This window comes from Balaenoptera ricei, chromosome X (assembly GCF_028023285.1).
Source record: "Balaenoptera ricei isolate mBalRic1 chromosome X, mBalRic1.hap2, whole genome shotgun sequence".
NCBI classification, from domain to species: domain Eukaryota; kingdom Metazoa; phylum Chordata; class Mammalia; order Artiodactyla; family Balaenopteridae; genus Balaenoptera; species Balaenoptera ricei.
Window position 1 is genome coordinate 92,219,775 of NC_082660.1, and position 24,322 is coordinate 92,244,096.

The following is a 24,322-nucleotide window of genomic DNA, read 5'->3' on the forward strand; positions in this document are numbered from 1 at the left end:
TTTCTCAGTCCCTTTCTTTTCCTCTTCTTCTGGGACCCCTATGATTCGAATGTTGGTGCGTTTAATGTTGTCCCAGAAGTCTCTGACACTGTCCTCGATTCTTTTCATTCTTTTTTCTTTATTCTGCTCTGCTGCAGTTATTTCCACTATTCTCTCTTCCAGGTCACTTATCCGTTCTTCTGCCTCAGTTATTCTGCTATTGATTCCTTCTAGGATATTTTTAAATTCAGTTATTGTGTTGTTCATCGTTGTTTGTTTGCTCTTTAGTTCTTCTAGGTCCTTGTTAAACGTTTCTTGTGTTTTCTCCATTCTATTTCCGAGATTTTGGATCATCTTTACTATCATTACTCTGAATTCTTTTTCAGGTAGACTGCCTATTTCCTCTTCATTTGTTTGGTCTGGTGGGTTTTTACCTTTCTCCTTCATCTGCTGTGTATTTCTCTGTCTTCTCATTTTGTTTAACTTACTGTGTTTGGGGTCTCCTTTTCACAGGCTGCATGGTCATAGTTCCCGTTATTCTTGGTGTATGCCCCCAGTGGGTGAGGTTGGTTCAGTGGCTTGTGTTGGCTTCCTGGTGGAGGGGACTGGTGCCTATGTTCTGGTGGTTGAGGATTGTTCTTGTCCTTCTGGTGGGCAGGGCCATGTCCAGGGGTGTTTTTTGGGGTGTCTGTGAACTTAGTATGACTTTAGGCAGCCTCTCTGCTAATGGGTGGGGTTGTGCTCCTGTCTTGCTAGTTGCTTGGCATGGGCATCCAGCACTGGAGCTTACTGGCCATTGGGTGGTGCTGGGTCTTAGTGTTGAGACAGAGATATATGGGAGAGCTCTCACTGATTGATATTACGTGGCGACGGCTGTTTTCTTGTGGCCCAATGTCCTGGACTTGGCTCTCCCACCTCGGAGGCTCAGGCCCAACACCCAGCCAGAGCACCAAGACCCTGCCCGCTGCATGCCTTGGAAGAAAAGGAAGAAAAGAAAAAAAAAAAAAAACTGAACAGATAGAACCCCAAACCAAATGGTAAGAGCAAAACTAAACAGACAAAATCACACGAAAAAATATACACACACGCACACTCACAAAAAGAGAAAAAGGTAAAGAAATTAAAAATTTGAAAAATTAAAAAATAAAACAAAATTTTAAAACTTAAAAAAATATTAATAAAAGAAGAGGAAGATAGCAATGAAACCAATAAACAAAACCAGTGATAGCAAGCACTAAAAACTAAACTAAGATAAACATAAAACCAAAAACAGTTCAGACACAGAAAGCAAACCCCAAGTCTACATTTGCTCCCAAAGTCCACTGCCTCAATTTTGGGAACATTCTTTGTCTATTCAGGTATTCCACAGATGCAGGGTTTATCAAGTTGACTGTGGGTATTTAATCTGCTGCTCTTGAGGTTGCATGGAGAAATTTCCCTTTCTTTTCTTTGTTCGCAGATCTCCTGGGGTTCAGCTTGGGTTTTTGTTCCACCTCTCAGTGTAGGCCACCCTCAGGCGTCTGTTCCCTGCCCAGACAGGAGGGGGTTAAAGCAGTGGCTGATTAGGTCTTTCTTGCTCACTCAGGCCGGGGAGAGGGAGGGGTATGGTAGTCATAATTGGAATACAGGGCGAGCCTGCGGCAGCAGAAGCCAACATGACATTGCAACAGCCTGAGGTGTGCTGTGTGTTCTCCCAGGGAAGTTGTCCCTGGATCACAGGACCCTGGCAGTGGCATGCTGTACAGGCTCCCAGGGGGGTGTAGGTAGTGACTTGCGCTTGCACACAGGATTCTTGCTGGCAACGGTGGCTGCGTTAGTGGTCCATGCCCATCTGGGATCCAAGCTGATAGCTGTGGCTCAGGCCCATCTCTGGACCTCACTTAGTCAGTGCTCTGCCATCTGTGGAATCCCCTCTCCTTGTGCACCCGGAAACAATGGTCTCTTGCCTCTCTGGCAGGTCCAGACGTTTTCCTGGGCTCCCTCTGGGCTAGGTGTGGTGCACTAGCCCCTTTCAGGCTGTCTTCACGCAGCCAGCCCTAGTCCTCTCCCTGGGGTCTGACCTCCGAAGCCCGAGCCTCAGCTCCCAGCCCTCACTCGCCCCACCGGGTGAGCAGATCAGCATCTCGGGTTCATGCGTGTTGGTCGGCACTGATCCTCTGTGCAGGAATCTCTCTACTTTGCCCTCTGCACCCCTGTTGCTGTGCTCTCCCCCATGGTTCTGAAGCTTCACACCCCCACTCCCCATCCCCACCAGTGAAGGGGCTTCCTAGTGTGTGGAAACTTTTCCTCCTTCACAGCTCCCTCCCAGAGGTGCAGGTCCCATCCCTATTCTTTTGTCTCTGTTTTTTCTTTTGCCCTACCCAGGTATGTGGGGATTTTCTTGCCTTTTGGGACGTCTGAGGTCTTCTGCCAGCGTTCAGTAGGTATTCTGTAGGAGTTCTTCCACATGTAGATGTATTTCTGATGTATTTGTGGGAAGGAAGGTGATCTCCACATCTTACTCCTCTTCCATCTTGAAGGTCTCCCCCCAGGGTGTTACTACATAGTGAAGAGGTAAATGTCCACAATGAAAAGGCAATAGACTTTTTACTTGAAATATGGACTTATACATTGAGCACTAAACAGAGAATTCCAATTTGATTACCTTCTAGCACAGTAGTGCCCAAATTTGCTCACTCTGCACTCAGAGGAGCAAAACTACGTAGGGCTTTTATCTCTGTATAACTCGTGTGGTTGTCCTCATTGGCTCCCACTGCACCTGGCTTTGCTTAGTCCAGCACCCTCCATCTGTCCCCTTGAGACTATACAGTATCTCAGGGTGGCATTTCCCTCAACCCAACTATTCTCTTTCATGAGGTTTTGGTTATATGGGTGTTTGTAGGGTGGTGTTTGTAGGCCAGGGGCAGTGGTGGCTTACTTGACCCTGTGGCACCAGGTTGCTCTCTGCACTGGTGACTGCTGAAGTGTGATAGATGTTGGCTGTGACCTTTTTCTTTGTCTCCATCCTTTGCATCAATGCAGTGTTTTCATAGATAGTTAAATACATCTTTATTACCACATGCACATATGTAATATTTTATCATATGTACATATGAATGGAAAATAATAACAAAAGAAATAGATATTACTTAGCAGCAAAAATCCTGCTAACAGAATTTTTATGAAGAACAGATGAACTATAGAAAGTATCTGGCACATACTAGACCTTTAAGAAACGTTAGTCCCAGAGTCCTCCCTTCCATAAATGAGGAGATTTTGATGTAAAATAAATAGCATAACTATAATAAAGGGCATATGTATATTTATCCACAAGACATGAAGTATACACACATTTATGGGCTGTGGTGCTATTTTGTTGTTTTTGTTGTTGTATATGGTTCCTGATGGAGTTTGGAAGAGGATAGGATATTTGTGCCATTCTTTTTATTATTTAATGAGCTATCCTATCTGATTCTTTACTCTTCAGTTTAACACCAGAAACACACACACACACACACTGACTCCACTCATGTAGAAAGGAATTGTAGTCGTCTTTCTCCAAGTGAACCTGTCCTGTAGGTAGTTGGAAATGAGAATCCGGGGATCAGAGAGAAGAGTGGGATGGACAAAAGGACTCAAGCTAGCAGTGCCCTACGTAGATGTGCTGAATAAATAAATTGTTGTGAAAGACTCAGTTTTGTGAATCATTACCAACAACTGAAACTGTACATACACTTTCAGTTTCATATATATATGAAAAATTCATATATGTATGAAATTTTCAAGTATATTTAGGACTATTCATTTCACATTGTCTTTGTTTCTCTTTGCAAAAATTGATACATTTTCTTTGCTGTAAAGGTAGCCTATTGAGATGATCATCACCTGCTGGTCAGAGCCAGAACGACATCTCTCAATATCTCTGGGAGGCGGCTAGGTAAGGATTCTGGAAGGGAGGGGTCTCTGGTCTGACCCACCAACCAGGGCTTGCTGGAAGCTTGAATGGCACAGACAGGCCTTCTTACAGTATCATATGCTGCCTGGTTCTCTTGAGCTCTCTACAGGAAGTTCCACCCCTACCTCATGTAGAGAAAGCAGCCAGAATGAGGGTCTCTGAGGGAATGTATATCTGTGTGTGCATGGCTGTTTTTGGTTATATCCTTTTAGACACAATGCTTTATATATGTACTTACACATACACATAGGTGTATTATCAACAACAATTGGGATTATATTGTTCATACATCATGTAATCCTTTTTTTTAAAATTCAACAATTAACTGTGAATTCCTTTTCAGGCCAGTAGATTTATATGAAACGTTTCTGAGACTGGATTATAACAAGTCTTTATCCTGTTTTCAAAAGTGTATCTCATTCATTTTACTCAATTATAAAACTAATGTATGTTTGTAATTGGTAGAAATCAAAAGATAAAGATATGTATATGTAGAAAATGAAATGATCCTGTATTTACCTCATTTCCCTCTGCTGAGATACCCTTTGTCAGTAGTGTGGAACACATTCTGCAGAGGCTTTTTTCAAATACATATGTACACAATACATGCAGATATACAAGATGTATGAGCAGATGTACACATATTTTTTGTGTGTGAGGATGGGATTACAGCAAACATTATCATGCAATTTACCTGTTTTTTAGCTAAGGATAAAATTATCAAAACTTTAATTTGTATATTCATAGTTGGTATCTTTTCATAAGTTTAATCACAATCCTATAGTTTTCATTTATTTATCTGTATCCTAGCTCAAGAGAGTTCCTGGCATATAAAGTGTTTTCTGAGGTGTATGTGGATAATTTCCTTTCCAATTTTTCATACATCTTTTAATCTTTCAATCTCATTGATTTTTATAATGAAGAAATCAGTACAGTTCATTGTCAATGTTTTGAAGGAGTGTTTTGAAATGTTTTTATTGCTGAATTAAGGAATTAATCATGATTTTATTTTACATAGTTTCATAACCTCCATTCAAAGTAGAATTTGCTCATTTTGCCAAATGATTATTTTTTCCATTGGAAGATAAAATTAAAATTGGAGGTCAGTGCCATCTGGTGACCAAATCCAAAATTGCAGCTTGGCATCACTTTTTAGCAAGAGGCCTACAAGGGAGACAGGGAAAGAGGACTTTTTTTTTTCTTTCTTCTTTTTTAAAATTATTTATTTATTTATTTATTTATTTATTTATTTTTGGCTGTGTTGGGTCTTCATTGCTGCGCGTGGGCTTTCTCTAGTTGCAGTAAGCAGGGGCTACTTTCAGTTGCGGTGCACGGGCTTCTCATTGCAGTGGCTTCTCTTCTTGTGGAGCACAGACTCTAGGCACGTGGGCTTCAGTAGTTTTGGCACACAGGCTCAGTAGTTGTGGCACACGGGCTTAGTTGCTCCACGGCATGTAGGATCTTCCAGGACCAGGGCTCGAACCCATGTCCCCTGCATTGGCAGGCGGATTCCTAACCACTGCACCACCAGGCAAGTCCCAGGACTTCCTCTGTCAGAGCCCCCTGGAGGAAACTTTCTGGGATTTAAATGGCAAAGGAAATGTTAAATGGTGATGCAGACAGAACCCATGGATATTAACTCCTTTGACAGGAAGTTTTCTTTGGCCCTTCTCTCAAATTAAAAAAGTACATGTATGTGTGTAGTTATAAATCTGTGTAACTTTTTAACTTTACAATATATTTAACATCTTTTAATGTCCTAAATATATATTTTTCAGCATCACTTTTTACAATTTTTATTGGAGTATAGTTGATTTACAATGTTGTGTTCATTTCAGGCGTACAACAAAGTGAATCAGTTATACATATACATATATCCACTCTTTTTAAGATTCTTTTCCCATATAGGTCATTACAGAGTACTGAGTTCTCTGTGCTATACAGTAGGTCCTTATTAGTTATCTATTTTATATATAATAGTGTGTATATGCCAATCCCAATCTCCCAATTTATCCCTCCACCACCCCCTTCCGCCTGGTAACCATAAGTTTGTTTTCTACATCTGTGACTCTATTTCTGTTTTGTAAATAATTTCATTTGTACCATTTTTTTTAAGATTCCACATATAAGAAACATCACATGATATTTGTCTTTCTCTGTCTAACTTCACTCAGTATGACAATCTCTAGGTCCATCCATGTTGCTGCAAATGGCATTATTTCGTTCTTTTTTATGGCTGAGTAATATTCCACTGCATATATGCACATCTTTATCCACTCCTCTGAGCATTACTTTTTTTTTTTTTAAACATCTTTATTGAAGTATAATTGCCTTACAATGGTGTGTTAGCTTCTGCTTTATAACAAAGTGAATCAGTTATACATATACAATATGTTCCCATTTCTCTTCCCTCTTGCATCTCCCTCCCTCCCACCCTCCCCATCCCACCCCTCTAGGTGGTCACAAAGCACCGAGCTGATCTCCCTGTGCTATGCGGCTGCTTCCCACTAGCTATCTATTTTACATTTGGTAGTGGATATATGTCCATGACACTCTCTTACCCGGTCACATCTCACCCCACCCCCTCCCCATATCCTCAAGTCCATTCTCTAGTAGGTCTGTGTCTTTATTCCCGTCTTGCCACTAGGTTCTTCATGGCCTTTTTTTTTTTTTCCTTAGATTCCGTATATATGTGTTAGCATACTGTATTTGTTTTTCTCTTTCTGACTTACTTCACTCTGTATGACAGACTCTAGGTCCATCTACCTCACTACAAATAACTCAGTTTCGTTCCTTTTTATGGCTGAGTAATATTCCATTGTACATATGTGCCACATCTTCTTTATCCATTCATTTGTTGATGGACATTTAGGTTGCTTCCATGCCCTGGCTATTGTAATTACTGCTGCAATGAACACTGTGGTACATGACCCTTTTTGAATTATGGTTTTCTCAGGGTATATGACCAGTAGTGGGATTCGTGGGTCATATGGTAGTTCTATATTTCATTTTTTAAGGAACCTCCATACTGTTCTCCATAGTGGCTGTATCATTTTACCTTCCCACCTACAGTGCAGGAAGGTTCCCTTTTCTCCACAACTTCTCCAGCATTTATTGTTTCTAGATTTTTTGATGATGGCCATTCTGACTGGTGTGAGGTGATACCTCATTGTTGTTTTGATTTGCATTAGAAATGCTAATGATTTTTGTATGTTAATTTTGTACCCTACCACTTTACTAAATTCATTGATTAGATCTAACAGGTTTTTTGGCAGTCTTTAGGATTTTCTCTGTATACTGTCATCTGCAAATAGAGACAATTTTACTTTTTCCATTCTAATTCTGATGCATTTTATTTCTTTTTAACACCTAATTGCTCTGGCTAGGACTTCCAGTACTCTGTTGAATAGAAGTGGTGAGAGTGGGCACCCTTGTATTATTCCTGATTTTTGAGAAAAAGCTCTCAGCCTTTCATCATTGAGTATGATGTTACCTGTGGGCTTGTCATATATGGCCTTTATTATGTTGAGGTACATTCCTTCTATACCTAATTTGTTAAGAGTTTTTAATAATGAATGGATGTTGAATTTTGTCAAATGTTTTTTCTGTGTCCATTGAGATTATCGTATGATTTTTTCTTTCATTCTGTTAATGTGATGAATCACATTTATTGATTTGTATATATTGAATCATGCTTGTGTCTCAGGGATAAATCACACTTGATCATGGTGACTGATCCTTTATTTTTTTATTTTATTTATTTTTTTAATAAATTTATTTATTTTTGGCTGCATTGGGTCTTCATTGTGGTGCGTGGACTTCTCATTGTTGTGGCTTCTCTTGTTGCGGAGCACGAGCTCTAGGCACGCGGGCTTCAGTAGTTGTGGCTCGCGGGCTCTAGAGCACAGGCTCAGTAGTTGTGGCTCATGGGCTTAGTTGCTCCACGGCATGTGGGATCTTCCCGGACCAGGGCTCGAACCGTGTCCCCTGCATTGGCAGGCGGATTCTCAACCACTGCGCCACCAGAAAAGCCCCTGATCCTTTATTTTTATTTGAATGTTTCATTGAAGTATAGTTGACTTACAATATTATATTACTTTCAGGTGTAAAACATATTCAATATTTTTATAGATTACACACCATACAAAATTATTATAAAATATTGACTATATTCTCTGTGCTGTACATGACATCCCTGTAACTTATTTATTTTATAATTGGTAGTTTGTACCTTTTAAACCCCTTCACCTACTTTGCCCCTCCCCCCACCCCTCTCCACTCTGGCAACCACCTGTTTGTTCTTCATATCTGTGAGTCTGCTTCTGTTTTATATGTATTCATTTGTTCTATTTTTTAGATTCCACATATAAGTGAAAACATACAGTATTTGTCTTTCTCCTTCTGACTTATTTCACTAGGCATAATACCCTCCACATTCATCCATGTTGTCACAGATGGCAAGATTTCATTCTTTTTTATTGTTGAGTAATATTCTATAGTATACACACACACACACACACACACACACACACACACACACACACACCACGTTGTTTTTATTCATTTGTCTGTCGATGGGCACTTAGGTTGCTCCCATATCTTGGCTATTGTAAAATAATGCTGCTATGAACATTGAGGTGCATATATCTTTTTGAATTAGTGTTTTCATTTTCTTTGGATAAATGCCCAGTAGTGGAATTGCTGAATCATACGGAAGTTCTATTTTTAATATTTTTAGGTACCTCCATACTTTTCCCATAGTGGCTGCACTAATTTGCATCCCCACTAACAGTGAATGAGGGCTCTCTTTTCTCCACAGCTTCACCAACAGGCACGTGAAAAGATGCTCAACATCACTAGTCATCAGGGAAATGCAAATCCAAACCACAATGAGATACGTCACAGAATAGTCAGAATGACTATTGTCAAAAAGACAAGAATGATCCTTTAAATATGTTGCTGAATTCAGTTTGTTAGTGTTTTGTTGAGAGTTTTTGCATCTATATTCATCAGGGATACTGGCCTGTAGTTTTCTTTTCTTGTAGTGTCCTTTTCTGGTTTGGGTATCAGGGTAATAATGCTGGCTTCATAAAATGGTTTCGGAATGTTCCCTCCTCTTCAATTGTTTGGAAGAGTTTGAGAAGGATTGGCATTAATTCTTTAAATGTTTGGTGAAATTTACCAGTGAAGACATCTAGTCCTGGGCTTTTCTTCATTGGGAGATTTTTTATTACTAATTCAATCCCTTTACTAGTAATTAGTCTGTTCAGATTTTCTATTTCTTCTTGATTCAATCTTGGTAGGTTGTTTTTAAGAATTTTCCCATTTCTTGTAGGTTGTCCAATTTGTTGGCATCTAGTTGTTCATTTTTTTAAAAAGGAATTGGCTCATGCAACTGTGGAACCTGGCCAGTCCAAAATCTGCAGGGTAGGCTGGCAGGCTGGAGACCTAGGGAAGAGCTGCAGTTAGAGTCTGAAGGCAGTCTGCTGGCAGAATTCCCTCTCTCTCTGGGGAGGTCAGTCATTTTTCTATTCAAGCCTTCAACCAATTGGATGAGACCCACCTATATTATAGAGAGTCATTTACTTTACTCAGAGTCTACTGATTCAAATATTAATCTCATCCCCAAAATGCCTTCACAGAAATATCCATAATAGTGTTTGACCAAATATCTGGGTACCACAGTCTAAACAATTTGACACATAAAATTAACCATCACACCTGGGATCCTGTTACAGCTGCAGAATTTCAGGCCCTGCCACAGACACTCGCCATCCTCAACCCCTAGGAATTGCGCCCTCCTACCAGTACTTCACCACCTTTCTTTGATGCATGTTAGGGTGCTAAGAACAGCTGAACACCAATTCTTCCTTCTTTATATTATTTTGGTGTGGGCGAGGTACAATGTCTAATCTTGCATGATATGGGTCTGAGGTTTCTTCCCTTCGATATGGCCACTGAGGGAATGAAGTGTTCACATCCAAACACTGGCTTTCTCCAGCACAGGGGTTACAGGGTGGTAGGATCATAAGGAGTAGTGCCTGGAGGGAAATCCTGTGATCATTCAGGGAATGATACCATTAAAACCTTATGAGCAGGTAAATAGGATAAATGGAATACATATTTTGGAAGATAAGCAGTAGTATGGCTGGGGGTGGGAGGGTACAAGCAGGGATCCCAGGGGTAAGGGCATCAGTTCAGACAAAAGTTCTGGGAAAAAGTGTTGGGAGTGGAGAGTACCACACAGGAGCCAGAGCAATTCTGAGGGAAGGCACACAAGTTAGTTGGAGATTAAAAAGAGAGACAGAGACAGAGAGAGGGGCAGGCTGCAGGGTTAGCATTTGCCTAGGATCATGAGAGCAAGGGAATTGAAAGCAAGGAATTGGCAGGAGAACAAGTGAATGGAAGACCAAGGCAGCATCTGAGCTGGCTAGGGAAGGAGGCGAAGGATGTGGAAGCCTGATGATGTAGAGAGAGGAAGTAGAGGGGCCATGTGATGAGTTCCATTTTACCTGTCCACGAGGGAACTCAAACAGCTCAGAGAGCCTGAGTTGAGCCAGACAATGCAACTGTTGGTTTACATCTGAGTCTACCTCTATTCTTCACAGTGCAGCTGAGAAGTATACACTGTGATCTCTGTTCAGTTCTTTAGGTGAGAATGCCAAGATTGTCTCTGATCATTGAGGCACTACATGGAATAACATGGAATTATTCCTTATGTAATGGCAATCATCTCCTTAGTTCATATTTTTAAAGACATTCACAAGCCAATATATGGATCCTTCATGTAAATGACATAAAGAACTGAAAAGTGGCAAGTGGGAGGAAGTAACTTATGCAAGACCCAAAAATGGAGGCATAATTTGTAAACTGGTGGTACCTCACCTATGTCTTCAATTATACGATTGTAACTTGAAATTTGGTACTGCTATTATTTTAATTTCAAAAATTATGCCTGCTTGTTGTCTAAAGTGCAAAAATTACAGAAGTACAGAAAATAAGTTGTGCAAGTGTCCCTTTCAACTCTTGCCTGCAATTCTGTACTGCTAATTGCATCGATGAGAAAGGTCACACAGACCTGACCATAATGTGAGATTCCATGTTATTGTTGTTTGTTTGGAAGTGAAATGAAATGCCTCAACCCTCTCAAGCACATGAGAAATGCATGGGCAGACAGGCTGACTCTCCCCTACTCTAAGGTACTGAGGTGAGATCCCTCCCACAGTGCACCTTCAGAAAGGGAGAGGGGGCAGTACAGTGGATGGATGAGAATCCCTATGGAAGCATGGTGAGAGGTGTGAAAAGGCCTGTTTCTCATTCACCTGTATGCAAATCTTGAAATTGTTCACGGTATGGTCTTTGGAAATCATTATGGACAAGAAGTAAAACATGTACATCCTCATCTTCCTTCCTTCCTTCCAAAGCCCTCCACTAGCCAGTCGGCATCCCTTGCAAAGCCTCTGTTGTTCCGGGTCATATGCCTGTTTCTGAGAGTCTCCAGGTAGAGCATCTGACTGAGTCACACTGCCTCCAAAAACCAATTCCTGGAAGCATATCATGTCCCCTCTCATCAGAATTTACTGACAAACTACCTATGGAGTCAAGCCTGATATATCTGCTAGGGATTGCCAGGGTCAATGGGGGTCAGGCAGGAAGGCAACCAAGGCCTTTCGGGCCTGGACCCACTGGCTCATGATTGGGGCAGGGAACAGCAATGCAGAACACACAACATACAACATGCAACATCACTCTTTATTATGAAAACAAACAGCAGTCGTGAGTGGGGAAAATACAGAAACAACTGACCCTTCAGGTGGCTATGTTACCTGGCCTACAAGGTAACTTTGGCTTCTTTGTCGGCCAGGTCTCAACCCTGTTCATGGGCATGGCCTGAGGCTGGAGAAAAGAGAAACAATGATGATATGATGAAGACAAAGACAGCATCCAAGCGCTCCTTTTAGGGGATTTCTTTGAAGGCCTCCTCTGGGATCTTGCCTTCGGTCTGGAGAGAAGGAGTCGGGATGTCAGAAGAGCCAGCTCCCCACATTCCATTCTTAGGCCACCGGCCTCCACCTTCTTGGCCTCCCTGAAGGCCCAGAAACATTCATCTTTACCCCCACTTGATTCCCAGACCTCACCTTGAGCATGCTGAAGACCTGACCAGCTCTGGTGTAGTTTTATTTGTTGTCCTGAAGGCACCTGCAATGGGAGAACAACAGGTGATCTCCATTAGTACCACAGTACAGTCACGCTGACCATGCAATGCCACCGCTAAATCTATGCCACTTTCTTGCTGGGACACATGTACCAGTATGAACACTATGTGTAATGACGAAGAAAGACCCAGTGAAAACCAAACCATCTATCACTAGCATTCATGCCCACTAGAATTCAAAACAGAAAAGTAGAGCTGTGCAAAAGAACAAGGGAACTTAATATACACTGATCAAGGAAGATGTTCAAGAAAATAACAAGTGAAAAATATTTTTGCTTTTGTTTTTGTTTTTGTTTAGTTTTCCCTTCCCCCTCCCTGTGTCCTCAAGTCCATTCTATGTCTGCGTCTTTATTCCTGTCCTACCCGTAGGTTCATCAGAACCATTTTTTTTCTTTTAGATTCCATACTGGTCTTTTTTTTTTTTAACATCTTTATTGGAGTATAATTGCTTTACAATGGTGTGTTAGTTTCTGCTTTCTAACAAAGTGAATCAGTTATACATATACATATATCTCCATATCTCTTCCCTCTTGCATCTCCCTCCCTCCCACCCTCCCTATCTCACCCCTCTAGGTGGTCACAAAGCACCAAGCTGATCTCCCTGTGCTATGCGGCTGCTTCCCAATAGCTATCGATTTTACATTTAGTAGTGTATATATGTCCATGCCACTCTCTCACTTTGTCCCAGCTTACCCTTTCCCCTCCCCGTGTCCTCAAGTCCATTCTCTAGTAGGTCTTCATCTTTATTCCCGTCTTGCCCCTAGGTTCTTCGTGACCTTTTTTTTTTTAGATTCCATATATATGTGTTAGCATACGGTATTTGTTTTTCTCTTTCTGACTTACTTCACATCTGTATGACAGACTCTAGGTCCATCCACCTCACTACAAATAACTCAGTTTCATTCATTTTTATGGCTGAGTAATATTCCATTGTATATATGTGCCACATCTTCTTTATCCATTCATCTGTCGATGGACACTTAGGTTGCTTCCATGTCCTGGCTATTGTAAATAGAGCTGCAATGAACATTTTGGTACATGACTCTTTTAGAATTATGGTTTTCTCAGGGTATATGCCCAGTAGTGGGATTGCTGGGTTGTATGGTAGTTCTATTTTTAGTTTTTTAAGGAACCTCCATACTGTTCTCCATAGTGGCTGTATCAATTTACATTCCCACCAACAGTGCAGGAGGGTTCCCTTTTCTCCACACCCTCTCCAGCATTTATTGTCTGTAGATTTTTTGATGATGGCCATTAAGTGAAAAATTTTTAAGTACAAGTTTCCAGCCATCTTTTTTTGAGATATAATGCACACACTATTTTAAAGAATACAAGTCAGTGCTTTTTAGGATATCCACAAGATTGTACAACTATCTAATTCCAAAATAATTTTATCACCTCGAACAAAAACTCCTTAACCATTAGTGATCACTCCCTATTTCTCCCCTTCCCCCAGAACCTGGCAACCACTAATCTGCTTTTGGCCCCTGTGGATTTGCCGATTCTGGACATTTCATACTATATTCAACTTTTGTGACTGGCTTTTCACTTAGCATAATGTTTTCAAGGTTGATCATGTCATGACATATATCAGAACTGTACTTTTTTTTTTTGAGGATAAACAGCTAGTTTATTTTTTAAAATTAATTAATTTATTTATTTATTTATGGCTGTGTTGGGTCTTCGTTTCTGTGCAAGGGCTTTCTCTAGTTGTGGCAAGCGGGAGCCACTCTTCATCGCGGTGCGCGGGCCTCTCTTGTTGCGGAGCACAGGCTCCAGACGCGCAGGCTCAGTAATTGTGGCTCACGGGCCCAGCTGTTCCGTGGCATGTGGGATCTTCCCAGACCAGGGCTCGAACCCGTGTCCCCTGCATTAGCAGGCAGATTCTCAACCACTGTGCCACCAGGGAAGCCCCAGAACTGTACTTTTTTATGAGTGAATAATATTCTACTATATGGACATACCGGATTTATTCATCCATGCATCAGCTAAAGGATATTTGGGTTGTTTCCACTTTTCGGCTATTATCAATAATGCTGCTATGAACGTTCCTGAACAAGTTTTAGAGTGAACATATGTTTTCATTTCTCCTGGTAGATACTTGGGAGTGGGATTACTGGGTCATTTGGTAACTCCGTGTTTAACATTTTGAGGAACTGCCAAATTTTTTCCCAAAGCAAGTGCTCCACTAAACCTTGATACCTGTAATATATGAGAGTTCTAATTTCTCCACATCCTCACCTATGCTTATCTTTTGTTTAATTGATTAAAGCCATCTTAGCGTATGTGAAGTGGTTGTTTTGATTTGTATTTTCCTAATGATTAATGATGTTGAGCACGTTTTCATGTGCTTGTTGGTCACTTGTATACAATCTTTAGAGAAATATCTATTCAAATCCTTTCCCCATTTTTAAATTGGATATTTATCTTTTGGTTGTTGAGTTGTAAAATCCTTCAATATTCTAGATAGTAGATCTTATCAGATACGAGATTTGCAAATATTTTCTCCCATTTTGTGGGTTTTATTTTCACCTTCTTGATAGTGTCCTTTGATGTACAGAAGTTTTTACTTTTGATGAAGTGCAATTTATTTGTTTCTTTGGTTGCTTGTGCTTTTGGTGTCATATACAAGAAACCGTTGCCTAATTCAAGGTCATGAAGATATACACCCCTGTTTTCGTCTAAGTGTTTTTTTAAAATTTTATTGGAGTTTAGTTTACTTACAATGTTGTGTTAGTTTCAGGTAAACAACAAAGTGAATCAGTTATATATGACTCCATCCTTTTTCAAATTCTTTTCCCATATAGGTTATTACAGAATATTGAGTAGAGTTCCTTGTGCTATACAGTAGGTCCTTATTAGTTATCTATTTTATATATAGTAGTGTGTATATGTTAATCCCAATCTCCTAATTTATCACTTCCCCCCCAGATTTCCCCTTTGGTAACCATAAAGTTTCATTTTGAGAACTGTGAGTCTGTTTCTGTTTTGTAAATAATTTCATTGGTATCATTTTTATTATATTCCACATATAAGTGATATCATATGATATTTGTCTTTCTCTGTCTTACTTCACTTACCCAATCAAAAAATGGGCAGAAGATCTAAATAGACATTTCTCCAAAGAAGACATACAGATGGCCAAAAAGCACATGAAAAGATGCTCAACATAACTAATTATTAGAGAAATTCAAATCAAAACTACAATGAGGTATCACCTCACACAGGTCAGAATGGCCATCATCAAAAAATCTACAAACAATAAATGCTGGAGAGGGTGTGTAGAAAAGGGAACCCTCCTACACTGTTGGTGGGAATGTAAATTGATACAGCCACTATGGAGAACAGTATGGAGGTTCCTTAAAAAACTAAAAATAGAGCTACCATATGATCCAGCAATCCCACTCCTGAGCATATATCCAGAGAAAACCATAATTCGAAAAGATACATGCACCCCAATGTTCATTGTAGCTCTATTTACAATAGCCAAGACATGGAAGCAACCTAAATGTCCATCGACAGAGGAATGGATAAAGAAGATGTGGTACATATACACAGTGGAATATTACTCAGCCATTAAAAAGAATGAAATAATGCCATCTGCAGCAACATGGATGGACCTAGAGGTTATCATACTAAGTGAAATAAGTCAGTAAGAGTTTTTACAGTTGTAGATTCTACATTAGGTCTTTGATCCATTTTGAGTCAATATTTGTATATGGTGTGTGATAGGGGTCAAAATTCTTTTTTTTTGCATGTTAATACCCATGTGTCCCAGCACCACCTGTTTAAAAGACTATTTTTTTCTCCATTAATTATTTTGGCACCTATTGAAAATTAATTGGCTACAAATGTCAGTGTTTCATTCTGGACTCTCAGTTCTATCGCATTGACCTATCAAATGTCAGTGCCATGCAGTCTTGATTATAGTACCTTTGTAGTAAGTTTTGAAATTGTGAAGATCAGGACTTGTGAGTCCTCAGCTTTATTCTCTTTCAATATTGCTTTGACTATTCTGAGTCTATTGCATTTCCATGTGAATTGTAGGATCACCTTATCAATTTCTGGAAAGGAGCCAACTGGGATTTTGATAGATATGGTGTAGACTCTGTAGACCACTTTGAATAGTATTACCATCTTAACAATATTAAGTCTTCCAGTCTACAAACACAGAATGTCCTTCCATTTTTTTAGGTTTTAAGTTATTCCAACAATGTTTTGAAGATTTTAAAGTATAAGTTTCTCACTTCTTTAGTTACATTTCTTTCTAAGTATTTATTCTTTTGATTCTACGATAAATCAAATTGTTTTCTTAATTTCAATTTAGGATTTTTCATTGTTAAGTGCATAGAAATACAATTGATTTTTGTGTATTGATCTTATATCCTGAGATTCTGCTGAACTTGTTTATGTATTCTTACATTTTCTTAGCAAATTTCTTAGGATTTTCCATTTAAAAGATCATGTCATCTGAGCATAATACTATTTTTAAAATGCTTCACATATATCATCATAAAATTAGGATACGTTTTTCATGAGCTTCCTTTTTTTCTGGAAGCAAAATATCCAAATACTTATTTTTCCAAATTGTCTGTGTGTTCTCTTTTTAATTCCCTTATTCTCCCAGCTCCTGCTTATCCTCATGCACACACAATACTCACTTTTGAGACCACTGGAGGTTCATCCCAGACTGAGTGGAGAAAGCTTGTACCATTTGCTGCTGCTCCCAGTAGAAACTGGGCATGGAGCTGGTGGAGGGTGTGGGTACTGGGATGGAGACTGCACTCTGGGTCTTTTTAGGGTTTACATCCCATACAAACAGCTCGTCATTCACGATGAAAAGACTGGAGGAAAAACGGTCACTCACTCAGATAATTGGACAGATGAACACCACCACACCCCTAACAACAAACCTGCTCCCACTGGCACTCAGCAACCAGATTCCTTCCATTACCCTTCCTGTGTCTGTCCCCCAGGTTCATTGACTGGTCCCTCTGCCCCTCCCCACAGAGCCCACCTTTGGAGAGACTGTCTACCACCTTCACTCGATTCATAGGTTTATCTCCAACCCACAAACAATTTCGCATTTACCCTTTACCACAGCCCAAGGGGTGGACGCTCTGATCCCCATTCTCGGAAGAAGACACTGAGTCACAGAGAGGTCATGTGACTTGACCAAGGTCACACAGCGAGTGAGTGTTGGGTCAAGGAGAGAACGCATAGGCCGATTCCAGAGCCCATGCTCTTCTTAACCACTAGGCTAGACTGCTCCTGGGATCTCCCTGCTGGCTTTCCACAATACCGAGTAAACCTAAGGTCTGCGCCACCACATTCCCATGCCCCTGAGCCCAGGTGGGGATGGGCATTCCTGCCCACAACAGGGCTCTCACCTGGAATAGCCGGCAGGGGTAGCGATGAAGGTCCGAGTGAAGGCACGCACACAGTCCTGAGAACTTCCTTCCACTTCAACAGCAAACAAACAACAGTACCCCTTAGAGCCACACGTGCTGTACACGCTCAACCGGCGGTTCCCAGTCAGGCTGTGACTGGACACTCATGCTGAGAGGGCAGTTGTTCATGGAGGCCAGGGTGTCGGCAATGGGGATGGCAACTATAGGAGCAGTCTGCGCCCAGTGACAGGGCCCCTGACAACCACTACACAGGTTCACGGGATGCGTTTTTCACAGCCGCCCAAGAGGTGGATACTACTATCCCATTTTGCAAATGAGGAAACTGAGAGGTTAAGTAACGGCCCAAGTTCTCAGAGTGAGTATCTGGGATGAGAGCCACCAAACTCCACAGCCTGTGTCCCCAACGCCCAGGGTGTGCAGGGCAGACAGGCATGGACACAACTCAAACCTGGGTTGTCTGTGGGAAGCCTGAGGGCTGGAGAACACAGTGGGGAAGGGGAGGGAGGGGAGGGGAGGGGAGGGGGAGGGGAGGGAAATGAAGGGATGGGAAGGGAAGGGCAGAGGAGGGAAGGGAGGGGAAAGGAAGGGAGGGGAAGGGAAGGGAAGGGAAGGGAAAGGCAGGTAAGGGAAGGGAAGGGCAAGGAAGGGAAGGGAAGTGACGAGAGGGGTAAGGGAGGGGAGTGGAAGGGAAGGGAAGGGAAGGGGAAAGGAGGGGAAAGGCAGGGAAGGGAAGGGAAGGGAAGGGAAGAGAAGAGAAGAGAAGGGGAAGGGAAGGGAAGGGAAGAGAAGGGAAGAAAAGGGGAAGGGAAGGGGACGGAAGGGGTCAGGGAAGCTGGGTGGTTCTGGGAATGAGCCTGGCCAGGGGGAGGCAGCAGTGGGGAATCTGGGAAGGGGGTATACACACATTCACCTTCCTTGAACACCCCGTCGACAGAGAAGCAGAGCATCCTTTCCTGAAAGGGAAGAGCCGAGGTGCCCAGTCACCACCTCCACCTCCTACCCACCTGTGGCTTCCTGGGCCCGCCCGAGGGAGGAAGCAGGCACTCACCATCTGGGACCACGTGTCCACCATGAAGGAGCTGAAGTCATGCTGAGTCTTGGGCAGCACACAGAGGGTGTGCACAATGTCACGTTTTGTGTGCTTCAGCAGCTGGACCCGCAGGTCTATGAGGGGAGGGGAAACGAGCGAAGGTCAGGGGCTGCCACGCCCTGGACCCTATGATTGACTCCTTCACCGCCCTTTCCCACCCAGTCTTCCCATCACACACTCACGGGGGTCCGTGAGCTTCTTCATATTCCGGCTGTCCTTGAAGTACTCGCACAAGCTGCTTCTAGGAGACAAAGAGCAACAGTGGGTGGTGGGTGTTTGCAGGAGCTGGCCTGTGTCTCCTGGGGAGCCACACGGCCCAGGAGCAGAGCCTGTGCTGTGATACTCATGGGGCTGGGTCCTCGGGGTGGAAGGGAATGGTCAGGGAGAAGCAGGCCTCCTCGTGATAAGCACCCACGAGACCCTGTCGGTCTCCACAGTCATGGATCAAGTAGTACCTGAGGGAGAGCATTGAGGACAGTCTATCTCTGTGGTCTGGACCTCACATGAGACTTGGAAACTCCCCTGAGCAGACCTGTGCTTAGGTGGCCTCACCTGTCCTCGCCCTCTCCCCCTTGCTCAGCTTCCCAGAGGTACTTACTGCTGCAGGAATTGCAGGACTTGTCTCTTCAGCTTATCAGATCCAAAGTAGCTGCCCTGGAATCAAATGGCATTTGAGACTATGCAGTGGATAAAGCCTCCCTGCAACACCCCAAATGTTGTTTGATCCTCTTCCTCACCTTGCAGGGCTTTAATACGCAGGGAGTGTCAACATCAACGGTAACTGGTGACGGTAACTCCTGGCCATCCTGGAGAAGGGAAGAGGAAGTCAGGAGTGGAGACCAGGGGAGTTGCCCTGGATGATCGGGGAAAAGGATGGGCCCAGGAGGGTGAGGGTCAGAGGTCAGGTGTGAAAGGGCCCTGGAAATTCCATGGGAAAGCTTACACTGGATGTCTTCATCATGAGGTCCTGGGAAGTCTCTAGTGTTATATTCAACTTGTGTGTGTGCGTGTGTGTATTTATGGGTATTTTTCCAGCAAGTCTATCCATGTCATTTTCAGGAGTCCATGCCCCCCAAAATGGTTAAGGTTCTGATGCTAATATGTGATCTAGGCAAGACCCAAAGGGCTTGAGGGCAGGTGCAGAGATCACCGACATTCATAAGAGACAATGATTTATGTAGGCACTTACTAGGCGTAATAACTTCGGGAAACGATCTCTGATGGCCCTGTCCAAAACCAAAAATAGAGAAGAGATGGTTGATAGTTCAAGGCTGCAATGCTTCCTTTGAGTTAAAACAGTAATACCATAAACAGAGATCAGTGTGTTCTGGCCCATCCAGCAGTGCCCTTTGCCCACCTCTGCTTCTGATTTTAAGGGTTTTCGGTCCACTTCCCTGTTGAGCACTGAGCATCTGTCATCTTACTGTCTGAAAGGCACTGTGTCCTCATCTCTCTCAATACCTTCACTTTAATATTCCTTCCCTCCCTCCCTTCCTCTCCTTCGCCTGGGTAGCTCCCACCCAGACTACTCGCACTCCCTTCTCCAGTGCCACAGGGAGCAGCATTTCAAACCCATACTGCAGGGCTTCCTTCTCCTCCCTTCCTTCCTCCAGGGCCCCACTGAAGGCTGTGGGGAGAAGAGGGAATGGGGTGGGAGCCCGGGGCTCTGCTACCTCACTGGGGGTCCAGCACTCTGGCAAGACCCGGACACCCCCCAGGGATGGCCCAGGATGCTGGGCCAGGGAGGTGAGTGAGGTGGGGCTCAGGGAGGGAGATGGAGGGGATGAAGACAGAAAGGGAGTGAAGGTAGGAGGGGAGAGATGAGAGAGACATAGGGGCACAGAGACAAGAGAGAGAGAGAAAACAAAGGGAAGGGAAAGAAGCTCTCCCGTGGTCGGGGTCAGGGAAGAAGAGAGAAGAAAGGGGAAACGGCGCCCCTGTTGCGGCTCTTCACCTGCCCCAGAATCGCCCAGACACACCAGGTAGGAATGGAAAATATGCCCATGTTGGGCTGGGGCCCCACTGGATGCTGGTTGAAACTTTGTCACCTGTGTGAGTTCAGCCAGACTTGGGCATGGGAAACAGGGCCGCCATGGAGGCACATCTCCCCCAGAATGAGGAAAGGGTCAGGTCCCAGCTCAGTATGGGGCTGAGGATCCGTGGCCCAGTCTTATGATCACCGTCTTCTCTCCTGATGACCCCTGCACCTGTCTGAGTTCGTTCTTTATCTGAGGAATCGTACCTGTCTCAGGCTGCCCAGGGCTCCTGTGAAGGACCAGATGGGATGATGTGACGTGTGCAGGGAGGGATGGGAAGTGCCCCTGAGAGCCCTGTCCTTCTGTCTCCTCTACCACCTCTGCCCTCTGCCTTCCACTCCTGCCTCAGGAAGCCCTCTGATCACGGGCGGGGGCCCACGTCTGGCCCCTTGACTCAAGGAGCCCTGCTTTTTCCCAAGGAGGGTCCAGCTCCTGGCATTGGGCCAGCAGAATGGATGTCATGACAGCAGCCACCCACGGCCTCAGCCCTCAGCATGGCGCAGGAAAGCCCCCATGTCAACCTGGGAGACGAGGGGGGACCCCTTTGGAGGAAGGGGAAGAGGGCCCCTCTCAGAACGGGGGAGGCAAACGCCATCTCAGCACGAAGAAGGAAGGCTTCTCTCAGCAAGAGGCCCTGGACTGGAGGACCCTTCTCAGTCCAGGGCGCCAGCATCTGGATCAAGGCTGGTCGCTCCTGGTCCTGGTGAGGAGGAGAAGCCCTGCTTCCTGCGGCACACTCTTGGGAGGCCTTGGCGGAATATAGCTGGGCGCAGAGAGCTGGAAACAGACCCCAGAGCCCCTGCAGAGGTGAGCAGGTCAGGGGAAGGAAACTCCTCACCGGTGATAGGCACAGAGAGAGCAGAAGGTGGGGCCTCTGATCCTCCCAGAAGACCAGGGCTGCCACCTTTGGCAAAGGGGCACTGTCACAGATAGTCTAGGCTCCCACGGGTGAAGGTCACCAGGAAGGGTGACAGGGTGTTCACACTGACCTTACATAGGTGGACTGGTCTGGGAAGGTGCCACACAATGGGTTCCCTTGCAGCCACAGCTCTTCAAGCTTCAGCCCTTGCATCTTGCTCAACTCCCACACAGACTTCAGCTGAGAAATATGGGGCGGAAGTGGGAAAAGGAATCCCAGGGAAAGAGGGACATCCGGCTCTCTGCACCCCCAGCCCCCTCCCTCCCCCACAGGTACCTTCACCTGCCTCCTGTCATCACTCTGATGGCCACTAACACGCCCCCCCCACTCTCAACCCAACTTTGATCTGGCTCCCTCTTCTCACCTCATTTTTGGAGAGGTTCAGGATCTTGACCGTGGGGGCCATCTGTATAATGTCAGACAGGCCATCCAGCTGGTACAGTTTGTTGCTGCTCAAGTTCAAGGACAACAGCTTTGGGGCAAGAAGAGGTAGAGTGAAGGTTACTATCTAGGACCTTGGAGACAAATCTGCCCTCCACCCCATCTCTTCCACCCCCTACACTAATACCAGCACTGGGCCTACAGCCTCACCTCAGGGAAATTCTTTTCGATGGTTTGCAGGGTGGCGGACATGCAGCTTCTTTGATTCAGAATTATATCAATATCATGGCCCACCAAGTCTTCAGGAAGGAGAGGGGAGGGAATCAGATGGCTGAGTGGGGTCTGGGGCCAGCACCAGCCCCTCCCCACTGTACCATCCCTAAGTCTCCCTCCAGGAAGACCCCTCTGCCCTCCTCCGCCCTAGAATTACTGCTGTCAGCCGTACCTGGGTCAACGCAGAGCCTCTGGAGGTCAAGAGCTTGCTTGTAGATATTAAATCGTTTGATCAAGGTCAGCTGCGGAGTGAGAGATGGAGAGAGCCGCTCTGAGGCTGTGGTGGTGGCAGGGAAATCGGGGGCGAGGGGGACGGGGGGCTGGAGGAAGGAGAGGTTGGTCTGAGGGTTGGCACACAACATGTCTTGAGTCTGCATTACCTTTAGCTGCTCCATTTCTTCTGGCTTCAACTTGTACCGCACAGAGTAGGGAGCAGCGGAGGGGCTGACAAAGACAGGTATCTGCAGGAAGAAGAGGTGGGGTAAGCACCAGGAACTCTAGTTCCAAAGAAGACAAGCAGCCCCTGGCCTGTACTCCTTCCTCAGGATGAGGTACAGGTAATGCCCGCGACACACACCTTTCGGCTCTCCTCGTCACAAATCTTGTAGCTGACATCCATCAATGCAGAGGCAGTGCTAGCTTCCTGGACAAAGAACCGAGCCCCATTTTTCACATAGTGGAACTACAGGGATTGAATGCAACAGCAATAGTATCAGAAGCCAACAGACCCTGCTGAACCAGGTCTCTCTCTCCCCCTTCCCTGTGCCCACGCGTCTGGCTTCGGCATCCTCTCTTACGTCCACTGGAGTGAAGGGGACACTGCAATGGCGCTGGATTGAGTTCATTAGCCATGTCCTGTCATACTTTACCCCATAAGGAATCTAGGATGAAAAGAAGGGATGGGAGAGAGGACAGACAACAGGGAATTTAGGCTGGAGGATGAACCTTTTCCTGATCTTTTCCGGCCTTCTACTGAGCTTGAAAGGGCTTCTAAAGAAGGGACCACTGGCATGATTTCTTATGGGTGTGCGTAATATGGATTTCCTAAATACTCTTTCTCTCCAGTCAAACTCTCTTCCAAATAATCAAGGTGTCAGAGATGATCTTCCTTTTATAAATTTCCAGGAGATCCTACCCAGTGCAGACACTGCTTGCCCCTCAGACAAGGTCTCCAGAGGCTCGACCCTCCATCTCCCACACTCAGCTTGCCAAACTGAGACCTCCAATGTGGAGTTGCTCCATATCCTTGGCAGTAGTTTCCATCTTTGCTCTGAGACAGGCTCCTCCGTTCTCCTCACAGTCAGCCTGTTCCCTTTACACTGCTTCACTGAATCTGCCCTTAGATGAACAAGATTGTTAACTCCTGGTCATAAAAAGGACAGATTACAAGCTGTCCCCAGTGCAATAAACCAGCATCTCAACATGAGACCAACACAACTCTCCCTGACATTTCTCTCCTGCACATTCCATATATTTTTCAGGATACTCACAGTGACCCTGAACCAGCTCCCTGGGGTTCCATCTTGTGTGTTCTCCCGCATTTCTCTCTCCAGAGGTTTTCTGTTTCCCCACACAGTCATATGCATGTGGCTTTCACTGTCCAATCTCACTGTCCTCTCGTTGCCTCGGATGGTACAGGGAGAGCTGCAGGGAGGATGTGGAGAGAAGGAGGGTGAGTGGCCATACGTGCTAAGAAAGTCTTCTGTACACCCTCGTCTCTTTGACACCAGCACTACAATTAGGATTGCTCAACTATTATTTCACTTCTAGCATGCTTCAGTTTTGCAGTAACAGAAGAAAAACAAGTCCACGGAGAGTGAGAGAGGTGCATAGTCCCAGGGGCTGCTGTGTACAAACCCTGCTGCCTGGTCACTTACTGTCTTACTTCGGGGTCCTCCTGGACATCCCTCTTCACCACGTTTCCATCATCCTCCTGGAGGTGTGAGGGCTGAGGCTCACCCCCACCGTGTTCATAATGAGGGCTCCTCTTGCCAGAATTACCTGGGAAAGAACTACAACCTTTCTTTCTTCCTTGAGGTGGTCTACCACCATCACTGTATTCTGAAAAGAGGAACAAAAATACA

General features: G+C 44.3%; 1 protein-coding gene across 1 annotated transcript; it reads right to left on the minus strand.

Moving 5' to 3' along the window:
- Positions 1 to 12,090: 12,090 nt before the first annotated feature.
- On the minus strand, positions 12,091 to 23,779 carry LOC132356986 (nuclear RNA export factor 2-like). The gene is made up of 18 exons (XM_059910288.1): positions 23,729 to 23,779; positions 23,036 to 23,119; positions 22,810 to 22,920; positions 22,619 to 22,699; positions 22,411 to 22,480; positions 22,176 to 22,264; positions 21,949 to 22,056; positions 21,655 to 21,764; positions 19,819 to 19,855; positions 19,367 to 19,435; positions 19,228 to 19,283; positions 18,981 to 19,084; positions 18,812 to 18,874; positions 18,588 to 18,703; positions 18,450 to 18,492; positions 17,519 to 17,591; positions 16,790 to 16,972; positions 12,091 to 12,112 (listed from the first exon to the last, which is right to left on the minus strand). Exons 1-18 carry the CDS (start codon positions 23,777 to 23,779, stop codon positions 12,091 to 12,093), a joined length of 1,470 nt encoding a protein of 489 aa, XP_059766271.1.
- Positions 23,780 to 24,322: the final 543 nt, after the last annotated feature.

Coding starts and splice junctions, on each gene's coding strand:
- LOC132356986 (XM_059910288.1), bottom strand. CDS start 23,779: ATGCGGGAGAACACACAAGATGGAACCCCAGGGAGCTGGTTCAGGGTC. Junction 22,921..23,035: donor TCCCCTTCACTCCAGTGGAC/GTAAGAGAGGAT, acceptor CAATCCCTGTAG/TTCCACTATGTGAAAAATGG. Junction 22,700..22,809: donor AGGAGAGCCGAAAGGTGTGT/GTCGCGGGCATT, acceptor TTCTTCCTGCAG/ATACCTGTCTTTGTCAGCCC.